The 17,212-nt window shown below is 38.1% G+C and overlaps 1 protein-coding gene across 1 annotated transcript in view; it reads left to right on the plus strand.

The window, feature by feature from the left end:
* The window catches only part of phactr3a (phosphatase and actin regulator 3a), a 30,297-nt gene that overhangs the window by 2,170 nt on the left and 10,915 nt on the right, over positions 1-17,212 (plus strand). The window contains exons 2-7 of the mRNA XM_053483393.1: positions 14,123-14,284; positions 14,769-14,924; positions 15,377-15,595; positions 15,688-15,907; positions 16,158-16,300; positions 16,651-16,804. Coding sequence (XP_053339368.1) covers positions 14,123-14,284; positions 14,769-14,924; positions 15,377-15,595; positions 15,688-15,907; positions 16,158-16,300; positions 16,651-16,804 — 1,054 coding nt within the window. The remainder of the gene's footprint in view (positions 1-14,122; positions 14,285-14,768; positions 14,925-15,376; positions 15,596-15,687; positions 15,908-16,157; positions 16,301-16,650; positions 16,805-17,212) is intronic.

Here is a 17,212-nt window from a genome sequence, read left to right on the forward strand (position 1 = left end):
AACCTTGAGAGGAACCAGACTTAATAGGGAACACATTCTCATTCAAATGATATCAGATTGCAGGGACTGATTTGCATTAATAAAGTTAATAAAGTTTACAGTGGTTGCTGTTATCAATACAGTGTTCTTTCTCCGGTGGGAGCTCTTGATGTAGGTAAAATCTCTTAATGAGTATAACAGTATGAACCATCTCATACTGCATCATGCTGTCAGGCAAAACCGTTTGTTCTCATTTCCAGTTTTATGTCAAACATTCATCATGGCTCTTGTTCTAGACACTGCCGATAGGTTCTCTGATTTTGAATATATACAGGTAATATCTTGAGCATAAATAATAGAATCATTTTAAGTTTGAAGACCTCACAGTTATTATTTTTAGTCTGGATTCTCTCATTAAAGTGCCTTCGGTTCGGTTCACAGAGAACCTTCTGCTATATTCCTGGGCGTTTTGCCTATATTAAAGAAAGCAGATGAAACTATTTGCAGGAAAAGGTAGACCGAATGACAGACACGACAGGTGAAAAATGTCAGAGAGCAAGGTGTCAGAATGAACAGCACAGCGCATGTAGGAGGACTTCTGGGCTGCTGCCAGCAAATCCCTTAAAATAGAGGATTTTTGTTTTCTTCAGCTTTAACACAGATCGAGTCTGATATGGAATGTGACTAAACGCTGTCCACACAAAATTTGAGTGAAATTTGTAACATTATTTCACAGATTACAATAAGCGATGGCCTTAGAATTACAGCAATATACAGTTTAATACTTATGATTAGGATACTCACCTGTTCATAAAAGCAGTACAGTTTACTATGTGACATCACTAAATACTACTTAATAAAAGAGAAGCTTCTTGGGCAATATTTATGTGGTGCTAATTATGGTGCTAAGCTTCATAAAACGCTGTATGGCAAAAGAACATCATAAAATTGAGGCTTTCCTGACATGCTCCTGTGTGTACACCTTTTTAATGACTGCTCATAGAAATATTTGTCTTTTGAGACTAAATGTAATGTAGGGTTGTCACTGGGGCTTGTGTCCCTGAGTGCTGGACAGAAATGTATCATGGACACTCATCTCCTAGGGGTGGGCTATGACTCATCATTTGCTTCTAAAACTGCTTGAAAGAGAGAGCTGGTTCGGTATGGCAAGGTGCTGCATAATGTTTGATAGAATGTTTGGTTCAAAGGTCTGCATTCAGTCAGATTAATAATCGATCACTTTTTCTCTATTGATCAGCAGTTTATGTCTATTTTTTTTATTTTTTACACTCTGCAGAACTTCGTTTATGGAATAAAAAAGGTTGCTTTTTCACTAGACTGGGTCATACAGCATATAATCATAGATCTTGGTGTTTTCTGTATAGCCCCCACTCCTCCTCCAGATTTATAAAGTGTCATTGTGGAAATTTCAGTCAACCTGTTTTATAGGATCATGGCTTCATAGTGAACTGAGGATGCTGAGCTGTGAAAGATGAGATCATAGATTCACCATGGTCAGCAGGTGTCATGATGTAACTTGCACCCTAATATAGCAGACACAATGCAATATTGATGGTAACACAACAAAAATATCTGAATTTCTCAGGAGGTATGCTTTATCTAATCATGGGGTGGTGCCATTAACTAATATAAGTAAATATTTATGGCCTTTAGCAGGAAACAGTCTTGAAATGCACCCAAGATACCAATCGGTGGATAAGTCTGGCAACACAATTCTGCATGAGGTCTATATAAAACCAAGACACAAAACTTTCAAATCATAAACAAAAGGATTTATATAAATATGTATAATGTTTAAGTCTTGATTTATTATATAGCTACTTTAAATATGATTTTTTCCTATGACTAGTATAATTTATTCAGAAATTGCAGGAAAAAAATAACAATAAAATTAAGAATGTATACATTAACCAACCAATGCTTAGCATTTTAATTAAGCTTTTGTTTCTATGTTTATTTTTTTTATATATTATATAATTTAGCATCTTGAACTTTCCAAGCTAGGTCTCCCATTCATATTTTGTTTATATATGCACAATTGATGCAGAGTATAGTCTAATATACAGTAGTCCTTCCTTTTCCGTCTCTTTTCAGGTGTGAAAACAGAACAAATCAACAAGCTCAGCAGCTTCCCTGGAGATGTAGCAGGGTAAAGATTAAGTGTTTGAAAGTGTGTCTTTTTCTGCTGTGTATGAGAGAGGATACAAGGCAGTAGTCGTATATAGCGAGATGGCATCGCCTCTGATTCAGGTTTCTGAGTACTAGGGATCCTCTCCTCAGCTGCCACTAAAAATCAGGTTATCCAGGAAGGCTGATTTTTTTATAGACCTGCTATTTGAGTAGTATTTTTTTTTTATTGACTGAAACATTGAAACTCTTTATGTTCTTTAAACAAGTTCTATATTATATGCTGTGTATCATATACATTAATTATAAATGACAGACCAAAAAAACTGAAACTGAAAAGAAACAGTCTTTTTTCTTATTCTTATACAAAGATTACTAGATTCTTGGATAAACATAGATGAAAATGATGGAGTGGGCTCCCGAGTGCCCCAGCGGGAAAGTTCCAAAACCCAGTGAGACCAGAAGTCCAAGAGTGCAAAGTTGGTGGTGCTCTCTAGGTGGGAGGAACGGGATTACTCATTCTCCTATTAATCAGAGTGACACTAACCCAATATGAGGATCTGCAAGCTCATGTACGAAGAAGAAGCCTGTTAGCACGTTCATGTATCTTAGAGGAAGCACATGTAACATGTAACATGTGAAGTTTCCATATTCCCTCCTGTGTTTGGTGGTTTTCCTCTGGGTACCCCGATTTCCTCCAAAAGACATGGCAGGTAGGCTAATTGGCATTTTCAAATTGCCTGTGGTGTGCTAGTCTATGTGCGCTTGTACCCTGCGATGGATTGGTAACTTGTCCGGGGTGTACCTTTCCTTGTGCCCCAAGTCACCTGGGATAGGCTCCAGGGCTCCCATGACAATGTGCAGAATAAGCTGTATAGAGAATGAGTGAGAGTAAGTAAGTGATACTGTACTGTATATACAAACTTATGTAAATATAATTAGATTGCTGATTATAACTATTTATTTTAAAATCTGCTGATTTTTATTTTACAGTAGCTGCAAATGTAACCAATAAAACACAGTGATTTAAGGTATAATGTGGCATGGCTGTATGTAACGCATTTTATAATAACACACCCAAGCATTATAGATGTAAGGATGTTTTTGTCTACTTACAGTAATATTTGGATCTGGTTAACATGCTTTATATTTCATGGGCTGTAATTACATTTAGCATTATACTAGGAGATGTCCCTTTGAGCTTGCAAATTGCAAACTACCCTGGCAGGAGCTTCTTGTATGTCTGAGCAGGTTATGCCTTTGAGAATTTGTTTTGGCATTTTACACCATGCACTGAGATAAAAGGCTTTAAAAATATTGAATCAGTTAACTGTTATTAAAAGAACTAAACAACTTGATACCCAGCAGACTGCTGGGAGAATCCTATGAGTCATCGGTTTATGTGATTTGGTAAAACACAGTCGCTCAGTGGTGCAATTTGTGATTCAGTGGACTCACCATGCTTACAGCAAAAAATATTCACGTCATGTCAAGTTTGAGAAATAGTCCTGTTTATATATAGAAATGTGCAATATGAAATCTTAATTGTTACCTTCCACAAGTACTACAATGACAAAAAGTGTGAGGCAAAGTCTTTATTAGGTGTTGCATAGTGGGTCAGGGGTAGCTTAGTGGTTAAGGCATTGGATGGTTTGGGAAGTCCCAGGTTTAAACCCCACAACCAAGTTGCCACTATTGGGTCCTTGAGCAAGGTTTTTAACCGTCAACTGCTCAGATGTATGATGAGATAGAAATGTAAGTCGCTCTGGATAAGGCTCTGCTTACACTTCTGAATAATCATGTAAAATCTTCATAGAGCTTCTGTCATGGCTGATCAGTGATCAGTGGTGACCTTCACAAGATGCATTGCTGTAGTGCTTTGCATCCAGTCACAATAGGGCTAATATTGACTGGAGGTGAAGGATGTGATTAAGCTCTTTTTTCCAAATATAGAATGTTCCGGAAATGGCATTGTCTGTTCACTGGGCTGATTCATAACAGTTCATAGTCGTCAACATTAGGAGGGTTCTGCTGTGTGGTAATGATTCAGTAGATGGTGAAATCACCCGCTGAGGCACTGTGTGTGTTAAACTGTAAGAGCATCACTGTGACGCAGCCTAAAGAGAATAGGATGGAGCTTGAGCTTAAGAGAGACAGAGACAGAATGAGAGAGAGGAAGGGTGGGGGGTAAGGAATGAAGAGGGGGAAGGGAGGCAAAAAGGAACAATGAGGAGAGACAGTCTGGTTGAAATTACTTTTAAGTTACCCATAAGCAGTCTGTATGGAAAGCATAAGGATGTACAGTGAAAACAGTGAACACAATTCTAAATATACTTCTGTTTAACCCCTGGTGTGTTGTATTTGACATGTTCAGCAGCTTAGCCAGATAAAACTACCCTAAGGGTTTATGCTGTATCATGTTCTATCATTACGTTAAAATACATACTTTGCCAGTTGTAATGGTTTGTGTTGCCTATGTGTATAAACTGCATAAAAGGCTATGACTTGCTTTATTTATTTTTGTAGTGAATGAACCACTGAGTGTAATACTTACAGGCTGTTCATTCATCCGAACACCTACACAGACACAAATTTAAAGTACAACCCACTCAAAAGCATTCTAGTATTTCTAGTTCCCTTGTAGTAGCATTGAATGAAGTGAGCAAAAAGAAGCTTGTCCTGTACATCATTAATGTGTGTTTCAGCACCATAGAGAGCACCTCAGGCAACCAGGTTACTAACAAAAATATTCACAGACAATCTCACATAGTGTATAATACATTTTGCACACACTCGAAAAAGAAAAGAGGCTCTTCATGTGTTCCTTTTGCAGGTACTTAAAAAGGTTCTATGAAGAGCACTTCAACTGAGTGTTACAGTAACTCATTAAAAAGTGGTACAAGAAGAACTTTTTTTGGACTAAGCACCTTTAATCCAAAGAAAAATGAAAATATAGTCGTGATAGATCTCTAACAATGACCATTAGAAGGCAGTGGGTTATGAAGCATTGAGTTTACTGTGGCTGGAAACTGATTGTATTAACTTCTGTTTCTGTAATTTGGTTATGTTACTTATGCAAAAGCAGATCATTTACCTCAAATGAACCCCCGGCATTAGATTTCCGAGAAACACTTGAGTGAATTCAACAAATAAGATTTTACATTGTATGTGTTTTTAGGATTGCTCTGATTCAATTAAGAGGAAATGACAATAGGGTTTTCTATATGAGCGCTCACCCACCTGATTTTCTTAAAGAAATTATTCTGCTGCTAGCTATAGAGCTGAAGTTTAAATATATCCAGGTTAAATATACTCAGTCTCAGTCTTTCACAACCCCACACATTTCATGTTATGGTAGATTCCATGTTTTCCATGGATTGTCACCCTGTACAGGGTGTACCTCGCCTTGTGCCCAAAGTTTCCTGGTATGGCTCCAGGCCATCTGTGACCCTCAATACAGGATAAAGCGGTATAGACGAATGAGTAAGTGAGTACATTTCATGTGTTAGGCTATTTAGGGAATCTTAGATCTATTAGAGATCATTTAAAAATAATAGCTCTTAGACAGTTTTTTTTAAACTAGTTTTTATATATTATAATAGAGTTTTAGTGGGACAGATTTTTACATACACATAACTAGTATTTGGTAGCATTGACTTTTACTTGTTCAATAGCTTAGGATAGCCAAATGCTTGGAGTAGGGTTCAACAAGCATCCTGTACTACTTTGCTACAATTTTTGTCCATTGCTCTTTATAGAAGTGGTTTAACTCATTCAGGTGTGTGGGCCTCCAGATATGCACTAAGGGGCACCAATAGGTATGGAAATCATCAAGGAGACCCCATCATAAAATTGAAGATGATTTTGTAGTCAGTGTGGCAATACATGAATTGCCACACAAAGTTGCTTTTTTCTGGAAAACAACCTCACAACATGATGCAACATAATGCTTCACAGTTGGGATGGTGTTCAGCAGATTAAAAGCCTCGTCCTTTCTCCTCCAAACACAGTGCTGATAATCATTATGAACAAACAGTTTGATTTGTTTAAATATTTATCCTGGCATCATTTATAAAACTACAGTCTGTTTGTCTTTCTTTGATGATCTCTCTTCTTCCATGAATGATAGCTTTTTAGGACATGGTGATATAGGGCACTCTTATACCTGATCCACTGATGCCTTTATCTCGTTCACTAGTTTCTTTGTTTTTTTTCTTGGGATTGAGTGAATCTTTTGGACTTTTGAAAGTTTATTAATCTAAACTGTACAGTATAAAGACATATAAAAATTAATATGCGTCCATCACTGTGCATGTATGTGTCCATTATATGTTACTGGATACATAAGCAAATATAAAGAAAATATAATACTTGAAGTTCATTATTGGAAAAAACAAACAATAGAATTGAGGGTTAAAAGTTAATAATAATAATTAACAATAATAGTAATAAAAAAACATAAAACCATCCAATGATAATGATATTAATGATATCGATAATAATAATAATAATAATAATAATAATTTGTGTTCCTTCTGCACAGTATGTAACCTTTACATTTAAAATGCATTCATTTTCTTTATTTATATCATTTACCATGTTTAAGCTGTTTACTGTATCCAGATGTTTCCTACTGGTCCAAGCTCTTGGTGTGTCTGGTTTATAGGTAAAGACAAAATTAACAGATGTTGTGAGAACATTTACTGTGACTCTACCTGAATCTTTGAATGTTTAGTTCAATAGTGAGGTAAATTGCCCACTGCAAACAAAAGGGAAAGGAAGAAACAGTGTCAGTCCCTGCATTGCTGCTTCTTACATGGCAGATAAAGCTTCCTATTTACAGATGTTCACAAATGTTGTGACTCTCAGGAAATCCTGACAGTTCCAAACTTTTATAGATATCAAGTCCATAGTATTTATATTAAGCAACAGTGTAGAACCCACTTTTAAAGTTTGGATACAGGATCCTCTCACATTATCAAAAAGTGTGCTAAAGATAACATTGCAGTTTCAGTGCCGGTATGAATAGGCAGGTTTACCATTTACAAAGTGTGCTGTTTATTCATTTATTTATTTTTTTTACCAGTTTCTGCATAACATTCTTTGTCTTGTTTGATCATTGCTGTTTTGCTACTACAAATCGACACTGTGTAATGCCTTAGACCTATGTGCAAGTATAATCAAATACTCTTTTTTTTTTATTATGTGTTCCACTTGAAGACTTCATATGGATGCTATACCAGAGGCAGTTTTCTAAGGACAGATGGCAGCACAGTTGTTGAGCTTCGGGTTTAAATGACTGAATGAACAACAAGTTTTCAGTTTTGCTGAACTACAGTTCCAGTTAAGCTAAACATAGCATTCTAATATAAAAATAATTGACAAATAACCTTACCATAACATAGTAGACAACACAAAGCTGTTGGCATCTTCTCTGATGGACTGTCTGATGGACTAATATTAAACATGCATTGCAGTGTAAGATTTACAGTAAAAGCTTAGCTTGTCAGGTGAAAGCAATAGTGGAGACTGGAAATACATTTGTAACGGGTCATTCAATATTAAAAGCACATTTCATTATCGTGTTATTAGATATTCATAGCTTGAGGTTTTGATGCTTTCAGACCTGTTGACTGGGTCGGTACTAATGGAAGCTGTACAATTGCTATGATCCATCAATCAGGCCAAATAAGTGAGTGCTATTTTTATATACACTTGCCAGCTACTGTATTCTACTAGTGTTTCACTTATAGGGAACACCAGTACTGTACACCTGCTCATGTACACCTGTGGATGTTGTTGGTAATGTCACTGACTGTTGCAAAGCAAAGGCAAAATATAGGGATCGCTATCTGTGACCATTATGTGTAACACCTTTTTTTCTGTCCATAACCTTAGCCATAGCTCATCATAGCTTTTGGAATGTTCATGTCGTTACCTGTTGTTGTACTTGGCTGACTGTGGTTTCCCACTTTTTCTTTTTCTTTTTAGCTATGTACAATGCTTGGTCAATTGTTCCGATTAATACCCTTCTTTTCCCAATTGATTGATATGACCTGCTTTTCTCAGCTCCCTAGTCTTTATTTTGGTTTATTCCAATATGTTTAATCACTTAAAAAGCATAATATACCACCTTGTATACTCTTTTAATTTATCTTGTGGTGTTCAGGGCATATTCACAATTAAAGCATTGGCCCTCCATTTCCAACTTTTACAAGAAACTTTTTTTTTCCTTAAAAAAGGGGGGGGGGGGGAATCTTGGTGCTTATGGTTACAAGAGCACATGAGGAGTACTAGACAGTTATATGTCACCTTTTTTATAATTCAGATTTTTTTCTTTTGTTAAATTGGCACAGACATAAAGGTCACAGAAAGGCTGCTGTCTAGCCAGACTTTACCTCATAATCTCATACACAGTAAAGGTGGTCAATGCAGCACCAAGGGAGTGTCTATTAGGGCTCCAGCCAAATGCGAACTCTTGATGCAGCTCACTCAATACAGAAGCATTCTGAGACACAGTGCCAATGTGCTTGTATTCAGGTCAGCCTCTACTAACACTGTAATGCATTTTTAGCTGAGCAAACAAAAAGAGATGGCAATTCTGACTGTGATAGCCAAGACCACAATATTAAGCCATGCAGTCAGTAATGAATTGAATAAAGTCACTCTCTTTCATCTCTGGTGTGGCATTACAATAACAGCCTCTCAGCATTTGCGTAGTATGGCCTCAAAGGCTGAGAATGAATGAATAGATTACAGAGGCATCAAAGTATAGCCAAGCCAGCCAGGAGCTATTCTGTTATATAGGCTGTGCACTAATGACTTCTCAGTCTTGCAAATTCTTTATTCTGGTTTATTTTACATAGTGTCACTAACCTCTGCTTATTATATGTGATATGAGGTCATGTGTGCTTAGGAAATTCTGTATAAGTAGTAAAATAAAACTGTCAGAGGAGCATATTTCCAAAAAGTTTTTTTTTTTTTTTTTTTTGAGTTAAGTGAGTTGGACATTCATTAACACAGGGTATTTAAAAATCTTTATACTTAATCATTACCTACTTACAGTGGTAAGCACTACCTTCAGGGACGAGATTTTGATACGTGCCTCAGGTCTGTGTGCGTGTAGTTTTTATGTTCTCCTTGTGCTTGGTGGGTTGCCTCTGGGTGCTTCGGTTTCTTCCCACAGGCCAATATGCAGATATGGCTAACTGACGTTCCCAAATTACCCATGGGCAATAGTGTGTATAACACCAGATGTTTAAATACCAGAAGACTTTTGCTAGAAACAGTGTTACCCTCTTTTGACTCCAATCTCTTCATATAAGGACATGGCATTATCACATTGATTATTTGTATATCTAGTCTGAAGACATTGATTAAATTTACAGTTATCAGGTGACAATAAAGAGAAAACGTGAGAAGAAATTGCAACTTACACTACAGTACAGGTCTAACAAGGTTACATTTTCCTATGTATGAAGACTTTAAGGATAACTTGTAGTATAAATGATGTCTGTACATTAATCGTCCATCTTAAATATATACTTTTATACATTACTTAATACTCTTATACAACTTACTAATTAGTTAAAACCAACTTTCAAGAAAAAAATCTTTACAAAATCATATGAATACTACAAGCATGCAACAAACATTCTTTGTTCTGTCTATATTTCCAAATTTTTAGTACATGGTTACTCAGGGTGAAATAAATAGATATTCCTTGATAGAGGAAATTTGGATGCCTTTTTAAAACCAAAGTATTTTCATGATCCATTTTTGTGTATGATTTAGCTGTTAAGTGATTACAGGACGGCATGCACATCCAGGTTCAAGCCCCACCTCAGGTCTGTGTGTATGAAGTTTGCATGTTCTCCACATGTTTGATGGGTTTTCTCCCACAGACCAAATACATGCAGATTAGTTCAATTAGTGTTCCCAAATTAGTATGTGAGTGTGTGTAGTTTTCTGTGCTCTGGGATGGATTGGCACCCCACCCAGGGTGTACTCTGCCTCTTGCCTTAAGTCTTCTGTGATAGGCCCCAGTCCCCCCCCCACCCCCTGTGATTGTGTATATTGGATCAAGCGGTATAGACGCTGAGTGAGTGACTGAGTGTGTGTATGATTATCTCACATTTAACAGTACTGAATACATTCTGTACATTTGGAGCCACATTTTAAGGGGGCATTATTAAATTCTTTTACAACTTACACTCTTCAAGTCTACCAAGGTTTCATTATACTTTGTATATATACTATTGATTTTTTGTAGTGGAAAGTCCGCATGACCCCTAACTCTAGCATACATTAGGCACATGAGTGTTGCTGTAAATTTTAAATACCTGAATGTCAAGGCTGAATTAAGGATATTCTGTGAAGCAAAAAATTCCAGCTAATCTCCAGCTAAGAATGTTCCTTTGGTCAGAAAGTACCATTGTTTAAACGGGAAGTAACATGATAAATTTAAAATGCAGATTATTAAAAACGCATTGGTCCCTAACGAACATGTTCGATGTTTCTAAATACAACAGCTAGTGAGTGTATAATACACCCCATACCAGAGCAATGGTTGTCCTTTTCACAGATGGAAAATAGACACAGGGCTTACAAACCTTACAGGTTTTTTTTTTTTTTTTAGCAATTTAAAGTATTCCAGTGACTTGTCAGAGAGTATTTATTATTATATCTGGTATACTTGGTTCATGTGCTGACTGCACTGGTGTGATTAAAATGCTTTGCTCTGCTCTTTGTCATCACCTTCATGAATAAGCTGGTCTCCTGTGTATTTTTCTTGAATCACTGAAACATTGAAACACTCCCATGCTGGAATGGGTGTACCATTTTTAGTTGAACATTTTTTTTTAAGTTTTTTTTTTTTTTTTAAGCTTGTGATACAATTTAAGGAAAAAAAAAATATATATATAAGAAATAAAATAAAATGAAATGAAATACTGCATTAAACGCATATCATCTCGGCCGTACGGTTGTGACCCACCCATTTATTCTATTATGAAGGGTGGTGTGCTTGATTATATGTTTATTATGAATAGCTGGCTCGTGATTGGCTGTTTGTGATCTTCTGCGAGCACTTCCGTATAGCAACAGCCACCTTCCTCTTTGTAGCCCCGCCCCTCCCCCCATATCCCCCTGCTGTAGACTTTCACGTAGCAACAGCCCCTCTCGTGCAGCTCATTCCCGGGCTAGTTCCAAACTTGCACAGGGTTCTGTATCAAAAGGGGTGTCCAGGTTAGATTAGATTAAATTAGATCAGATAGAATATATGGATAGATAGAGTAGGAATAAGTGGTATATTACTAAAAACATTCAAATACATGCAGTTAAAAAATTAGCATAAAACATATTGCGCATTCCCCAAATTAGAGCGCTATACTGCACACTTAGCGTTCATCTGTTGCTTATTATTAACTAAGGGGAAGCTTGATGTAGCCTATGTCCAAATTAACACAGAATTGTCCAAAATGGTGTCCCGGTGCTTGTAAGTGGTCTGCACGATATAATAAGAAATGCAGCATGCGGTTTGGGACACAGGCTTTCTCTCCTGTCTCCGAGGGGCGTGCGCGTGCTGCACGCTCGGTTACGCGCAGAATTGGCGGCATCACGGCGAGCTGTGTGGGTTTGTAGGTCCTGACCCACTGGTCCAGTGTTTTATGTTTTTTGGACAGACATAAACCTCCGTCTAGCTGTAGAGCCAGGTCGAGAAGACGTCCATACCGAGCACAGAGAACAGAGGAGCTCTCCTGAATCACTCTCTTTCTCTCTCTCTCACACACACAAACACACACTCACTGACGGCGCTTCTGCCCACAAACTGCGCTATTTTGGGAACACACAGAGTTTGACTGGTGCGCGAAGCGCGCGCGTGTGTGTGTGCGTTTGAACTCGAATCGCCTTGCTCGGAGTCGTGGGTGGAGAGCTGCGCTGCCTTTATGTTTATTGATAAGACAGTCTGTCTGTCTGTGTGTCAACATCTTGTTGACCCAGGCTCTGTTATCAGCCACAACTTCCATATTACGTGTTATAGGTATTTGAAGCATGGCAGCACTCTTGCCTGGCACCTCCAGGGTCTGGGTTCGATTCCCGCCTTGAGTCTGTATGGATAGAGTTTGCATGTTCTCGCCCTGGTGCTCTCGTTTTCTCTTACAGTCCAAAGATATGCAGGTTAGGCTAATTGACGTTCCCAAATTACCTGCAGTGTGTTAATGTGAGTGCCTTGTGATGGATTGGCACCCTGTCCAGGGTGTACCCTGCCAGGTCCCCAGACCTTGAATACAGGATAAAGCGGTATAGAAGATGAGTGAGTGAGTGTTAATGAGCATGTATGTGTTCCCTGCGATAGATTGGCACACCATCCAGAGTGAACTCTGCCTCACGCCCTAAGTCTCCGGATAGCCTCCACCCATGCTATGTCTTATTAAGTACACGCTAAAAAAAAAAAAAAAAAATATTTTTATAAAATTCAATACTGTTTACCAGCCGGATTTAATAAAGAACTGAAGAAATATAATGCCTCGTAATAATGAATATTGTTACGTTAAAAAGGTTGATCAGCGTTTGCTTATTTTGTTGTTGTCAGTAACAAGAGTTACAGTGTCAGTGTTAGAGAGTTAAATTGGACGTTGTTTCAATTAACTTTCAAATTTCCCAGGGATGGTACATCAAGCATTCTGTTATTAAATGTTCTATCTCTTTACACGAAGCTTTACCATCATCTATGGAGTTTTACATCATACAGTATGACACTGCTATCCATAATGACCAATAATAATAATACAGTGTGTTGTAGCACTGTTGTATTGCACCTCTAGTGCTGTGGGTTCAAATTCTAGTTCACTTCCAGTCGGTTTGTGTGGAGTTTGCACACAATCCCTGTAATAAGTGGGTTTCCCATTGATACTCCATGCGTTGAAGGCTGACCGGGAATTCCAAATTGCTTGTAATGTGTGTGAGTGTGTGTGAGTGTCTTGTGCCCTGTATTGTCATAGCACCTTATCCAGCCCACCTTGTGCCCTGAGTTCCATGTCTGGCCACTTTAGGTGTGATGGTGTGCAGCGAGTGCATCAGGTGCAGCAATGTTGCTATTCCAAGCGCCTAGTATTTTAGATGCTTGGCAAGTACACATTAAGCCCCCTTTTTTTCATGCACACTTTGTGTTAATCATCCTCTGGCCTTTCATCAGGACTGTGATTGGTTGTATATTTTTGTCTAATGGTCATTTACAGACCCAGCACTCACACAGAGATGTTCAAAAACCCTATAGCAATGCTGCAAAACCTGATCAGCTCACGGGTGCCACACACATTAATGCCACTGTTTAAAAATAAATGCTCTATAGTGCTTCTATAGTACCACCTCATATATAATTGTATGTGAATCCACAAGGTTACAAACACATAATACAGACTGCGGGAGTTTCTGTAGCCCTGTCAGCTCTATGATCAGATAGGATGGCCCCTTTATGTGTAGAGCTCCCATAGCTATCACTGACTCACATGCAGTTGGATGTATGAGTAAACTCATTACAAGCCCACTCCTACTGCCCTTCTGTAGCTCTCATGGAACTGTTGGTCACAGCTCATTATAACATTATTACCATGTTGTGTAACGTTGTTCGGTGCTAAATATAAGCAAACTTTGCACAGCATTGTCAAAAGTGGAAAAAGCTTTCATAGCATAAATTAAACTTTAGAAATTAAAATTTTCTGGCATATTGCTATGATAGAGACACACCTTTAATAAAATCTTGCAGCTACACAAGCCCTACTTCTTCAGTTTGAAAATATTAATGTAGTCAGATTCACCAGGACCCGGGGCAATATGTATAGTACTATAATTATAACACAGTTATGGTAAGCCATTGGTTAAATTGGACATGGACATGAATTGGACATGCTTGTAACACTTACCCGTGTTGAGGAACTGTCTGTACTTCACTGGATTTTACCTGCTGTTCTCCCCTGTTTTGCGTTTGTTTTAGATGTCATGGAGCAGCAGAGAGTGATGCGCTCCAGTTGCCTGGTGAGTGGTGTGCACACTCCTCCCATCCGCCGGCACAGCAAGCTGGCTACACTGGGGCGTCTCTTCCGGCCTTGGAAGTGGAGAAAAAAGAAGAACGAGAAGATGAAGCAGAGCTCCACAGGTAAAGGATGACATAAGAGAGTCGATTTGCTGTTTTAAATGATCTATTTGTTTTCACAGCACACACTAATTAAATAAAGAGTGAAATAATTAAGCAAGACCTATGTGTATGTTAAATAAATAGATATAGAATAAATACAACAGACCTCATTATAATCATATTGAGTATAGATTTATAATTAGGTGTTGTCATCATATGATATGATTTAAGGGGTAAAATATTGTACATATTGAACATATTTTATTGTCACACTGGTGGGGGCAGATAGTGAGACATAAAGCTAGCTCAGTTTATCATTCAGAATAAATATAAGCCTATTAATTGCATTAAATATTATAATGAATGTGTATTACAGCAAAAATGTGTTGCATAATTCATGGCCCCAAATATGCTATTCTTAATGTGTACATGTAATACAGTGGTTAAATGTGCAAATTTTTGAGTTACATTAGTTATGTGTGTGTGTGCTTGTGTGCATGTGTAGATGTGGCCTTGGCCAGTGGCCTCCACCCTTTGAATATCAGCTCTCCCATTCAGAGTGTTTCAGACGCGGAGCTCCGTCTGCCTGGCTCACATGGGCCTATCCTCAGCATCAGCAGCATGGAATATCTCAGCTCAGAACACGAGCATCTGCCTACGGGTGAGGGCCATTAGCAATACATCTTACCCCATAACACAGCATTATAGCAGAGTGGCAATATATGTCAAATAGAAATTTAAAAAAAGCATTAGAAAATGCACAATAAAAGCTTCATATTGTGTTTGCAATGTGTATAAACCTCAACACAAAAAAATACTTAGTAAGAGATGCTACAATAGGTGGTGATATTTGCTTCATTTTATTTACTATTGTGGTGCCAGTCATGTGTGTATATTGAGCTTTAGGAAACAATTCAATTTTTACATTTACAGCATCTTGGCAGACTCGCTTATTAAGAGCGACTTACGTTTTTATCTTAATACACATCTAAACAGCTGAAGGTTAAGGAACTTGCTCAAGGGTTAGGCAACTTAGCGGTGAAGGAGTGTGAACTTAAGACCTACTGATTTATAGTCCAAAGGCTTAACCCCCACCCCACTTTTGCTTGTTAGTTTCAGATTCCATAGAAGATGGTGCAACAATAGAAGAACCTAATAGCACTGAAGATGAAGACGAGGACGAAGAGGAGGAAGAGTCCCCTCTTGAAGACAATGATGAAAATAGAGATTCTAATACAGAGGAAGAAGAAGAAGATGAAGACAAAGTGCCTCAACGACAGTCTCCTCTGAGTAATCATTGCTTTCAGGTCGCTCAGCTTAACGCTGAGGAAGGTGAGTTGGATCACATTGACATACTGTAGTTGATAATTTAGAGAAAAATTTGGACACTTCAAACTCTTTAAAATTTGCATATTTTTGTTCAGATCCTGCTAGCTTCACTCTCACAGCAGTGCCTCAGCCCAACTCATTTCTCCCTAAAGAGATGCCCAGAGTCCCAGACGGCCCTAGTCCTGTACTTCTCAGAGGGCCTTTCTCCAATACAGTGGGTTCACCCCATATAGGAACCCTGCATCCTCCTTTGCCCCCTAGCAGTATCATCGAGGAACTGCACCGTGCCCTGGCAACAAAGCTTCGACAAGAAAGGTGCGTAAGGTTTTCCAGTCTGTTCTGCTTGACTAGTTATCTCTATAGGTGTGTGATGAGAGGGCAGCAGTGTGAACATAATTGCACTTATTAAATTATTATATGAGGATCTTATCTGGTGTTTCGAGCACTTGCTTGAAAGGTGTTTTTTATCCATAAGGCTGGGTTGAGGAGGTATGGATCTGGGGTTCTGTCCAAAACATTATAATTTTGTATAATATTATATTATATATCAATCTGTTGCCTGCAGTTCGGAGCGAGAGCCAAGTGGGGAGGTAGAAAGCAGAAAGGAGGCAGAGGAGAATAAGGAGAACATGAGGCAAAGCAACTGCTTCACTGATGCCTCAGGAATCATATACGACATCGACAGCTGGAATGAATCAGTCATTTCTGGTAAATGATGATACGCTAATAGATAAATGGCATGGGGTATTTTTATGGAACTTATTTATTTATTTATTTTTGCTTTGAATAATACCAACCATTGTACTTCTTTAAGTGTGAAGGATCTAGCAGTATTTCATTTTGGTCACTTTGGACCATGTGTGTTTTATTAATTTTACCACTTATGGAAGCACTTACTGTACAGTAAATAATTACGGATGCTCATTTGGGATATGCAATTAATAAATATGTATGTTGACTTTATTTGTGTAGGTTTGTCAGCCTCGGTTTGGGTTTCAAGAAGCTGCTTTTTGTGTCATGTTGTGACATTTTAAACTAGAGGATTTGTTTGTGTACAGGCACATTGCCACGGCGAATGAGAAAGGAGCTGCTGGCCGTGAAATTGCGGAATCGGCCCAGCAAACAGGAGCTGGAAGACAGAAACATCTTCCCAGTGCGCAGTGACCAGGAGAGACAAGAAATCCGCCAGCAGATTGAAATGAAACTCGCCAAGTAAGCATTCACTTGTCTGGCATGAGATTGCAATTCAGTACAGGTCTCAAGGAAGGAATAATGTAATTACACTATTAAAACCAGTAGATGACACATGAAAATGACAATTTAAATAAAATGGTTGATATTAATAGTGAGATTAATTTGCTAATGTTACAGATGTTGGGACACTTGGTATTAGGTTGCTTTTAAAAATGAGAATTACTTTGATAAAATTACTTTGGAACAATGTTGGCTGCATGACACTGGGATAAGATTGAATGTATATCCCTAACACAATGATGCAAAAATGACTTTAAAAAAAAGTATTGATACCAAACCGATGGACTCGAACTGCAATCTGCATGCTTACCACTGGATCACTCGGAAACATGCTGTTGAAGCTAGTGAATGCATAATAAAAACCAG

The sequence above is a fragment of the Clarias gariepinus genome, chromosome 22 (genome assembly GCF_024256425.1).
Source record: "Clarias gariepinus isolate MV-2021 ecotype Netherlands chromosome 22, CGAR_prim_01v2, whole genome shotgun sequence".
Lineage (NCBI taxonomy): Eukaryota > Metazoa > Chordata > Actinopteri > Siluriformes > Clariidae > Clarias > Clarias gariepinus.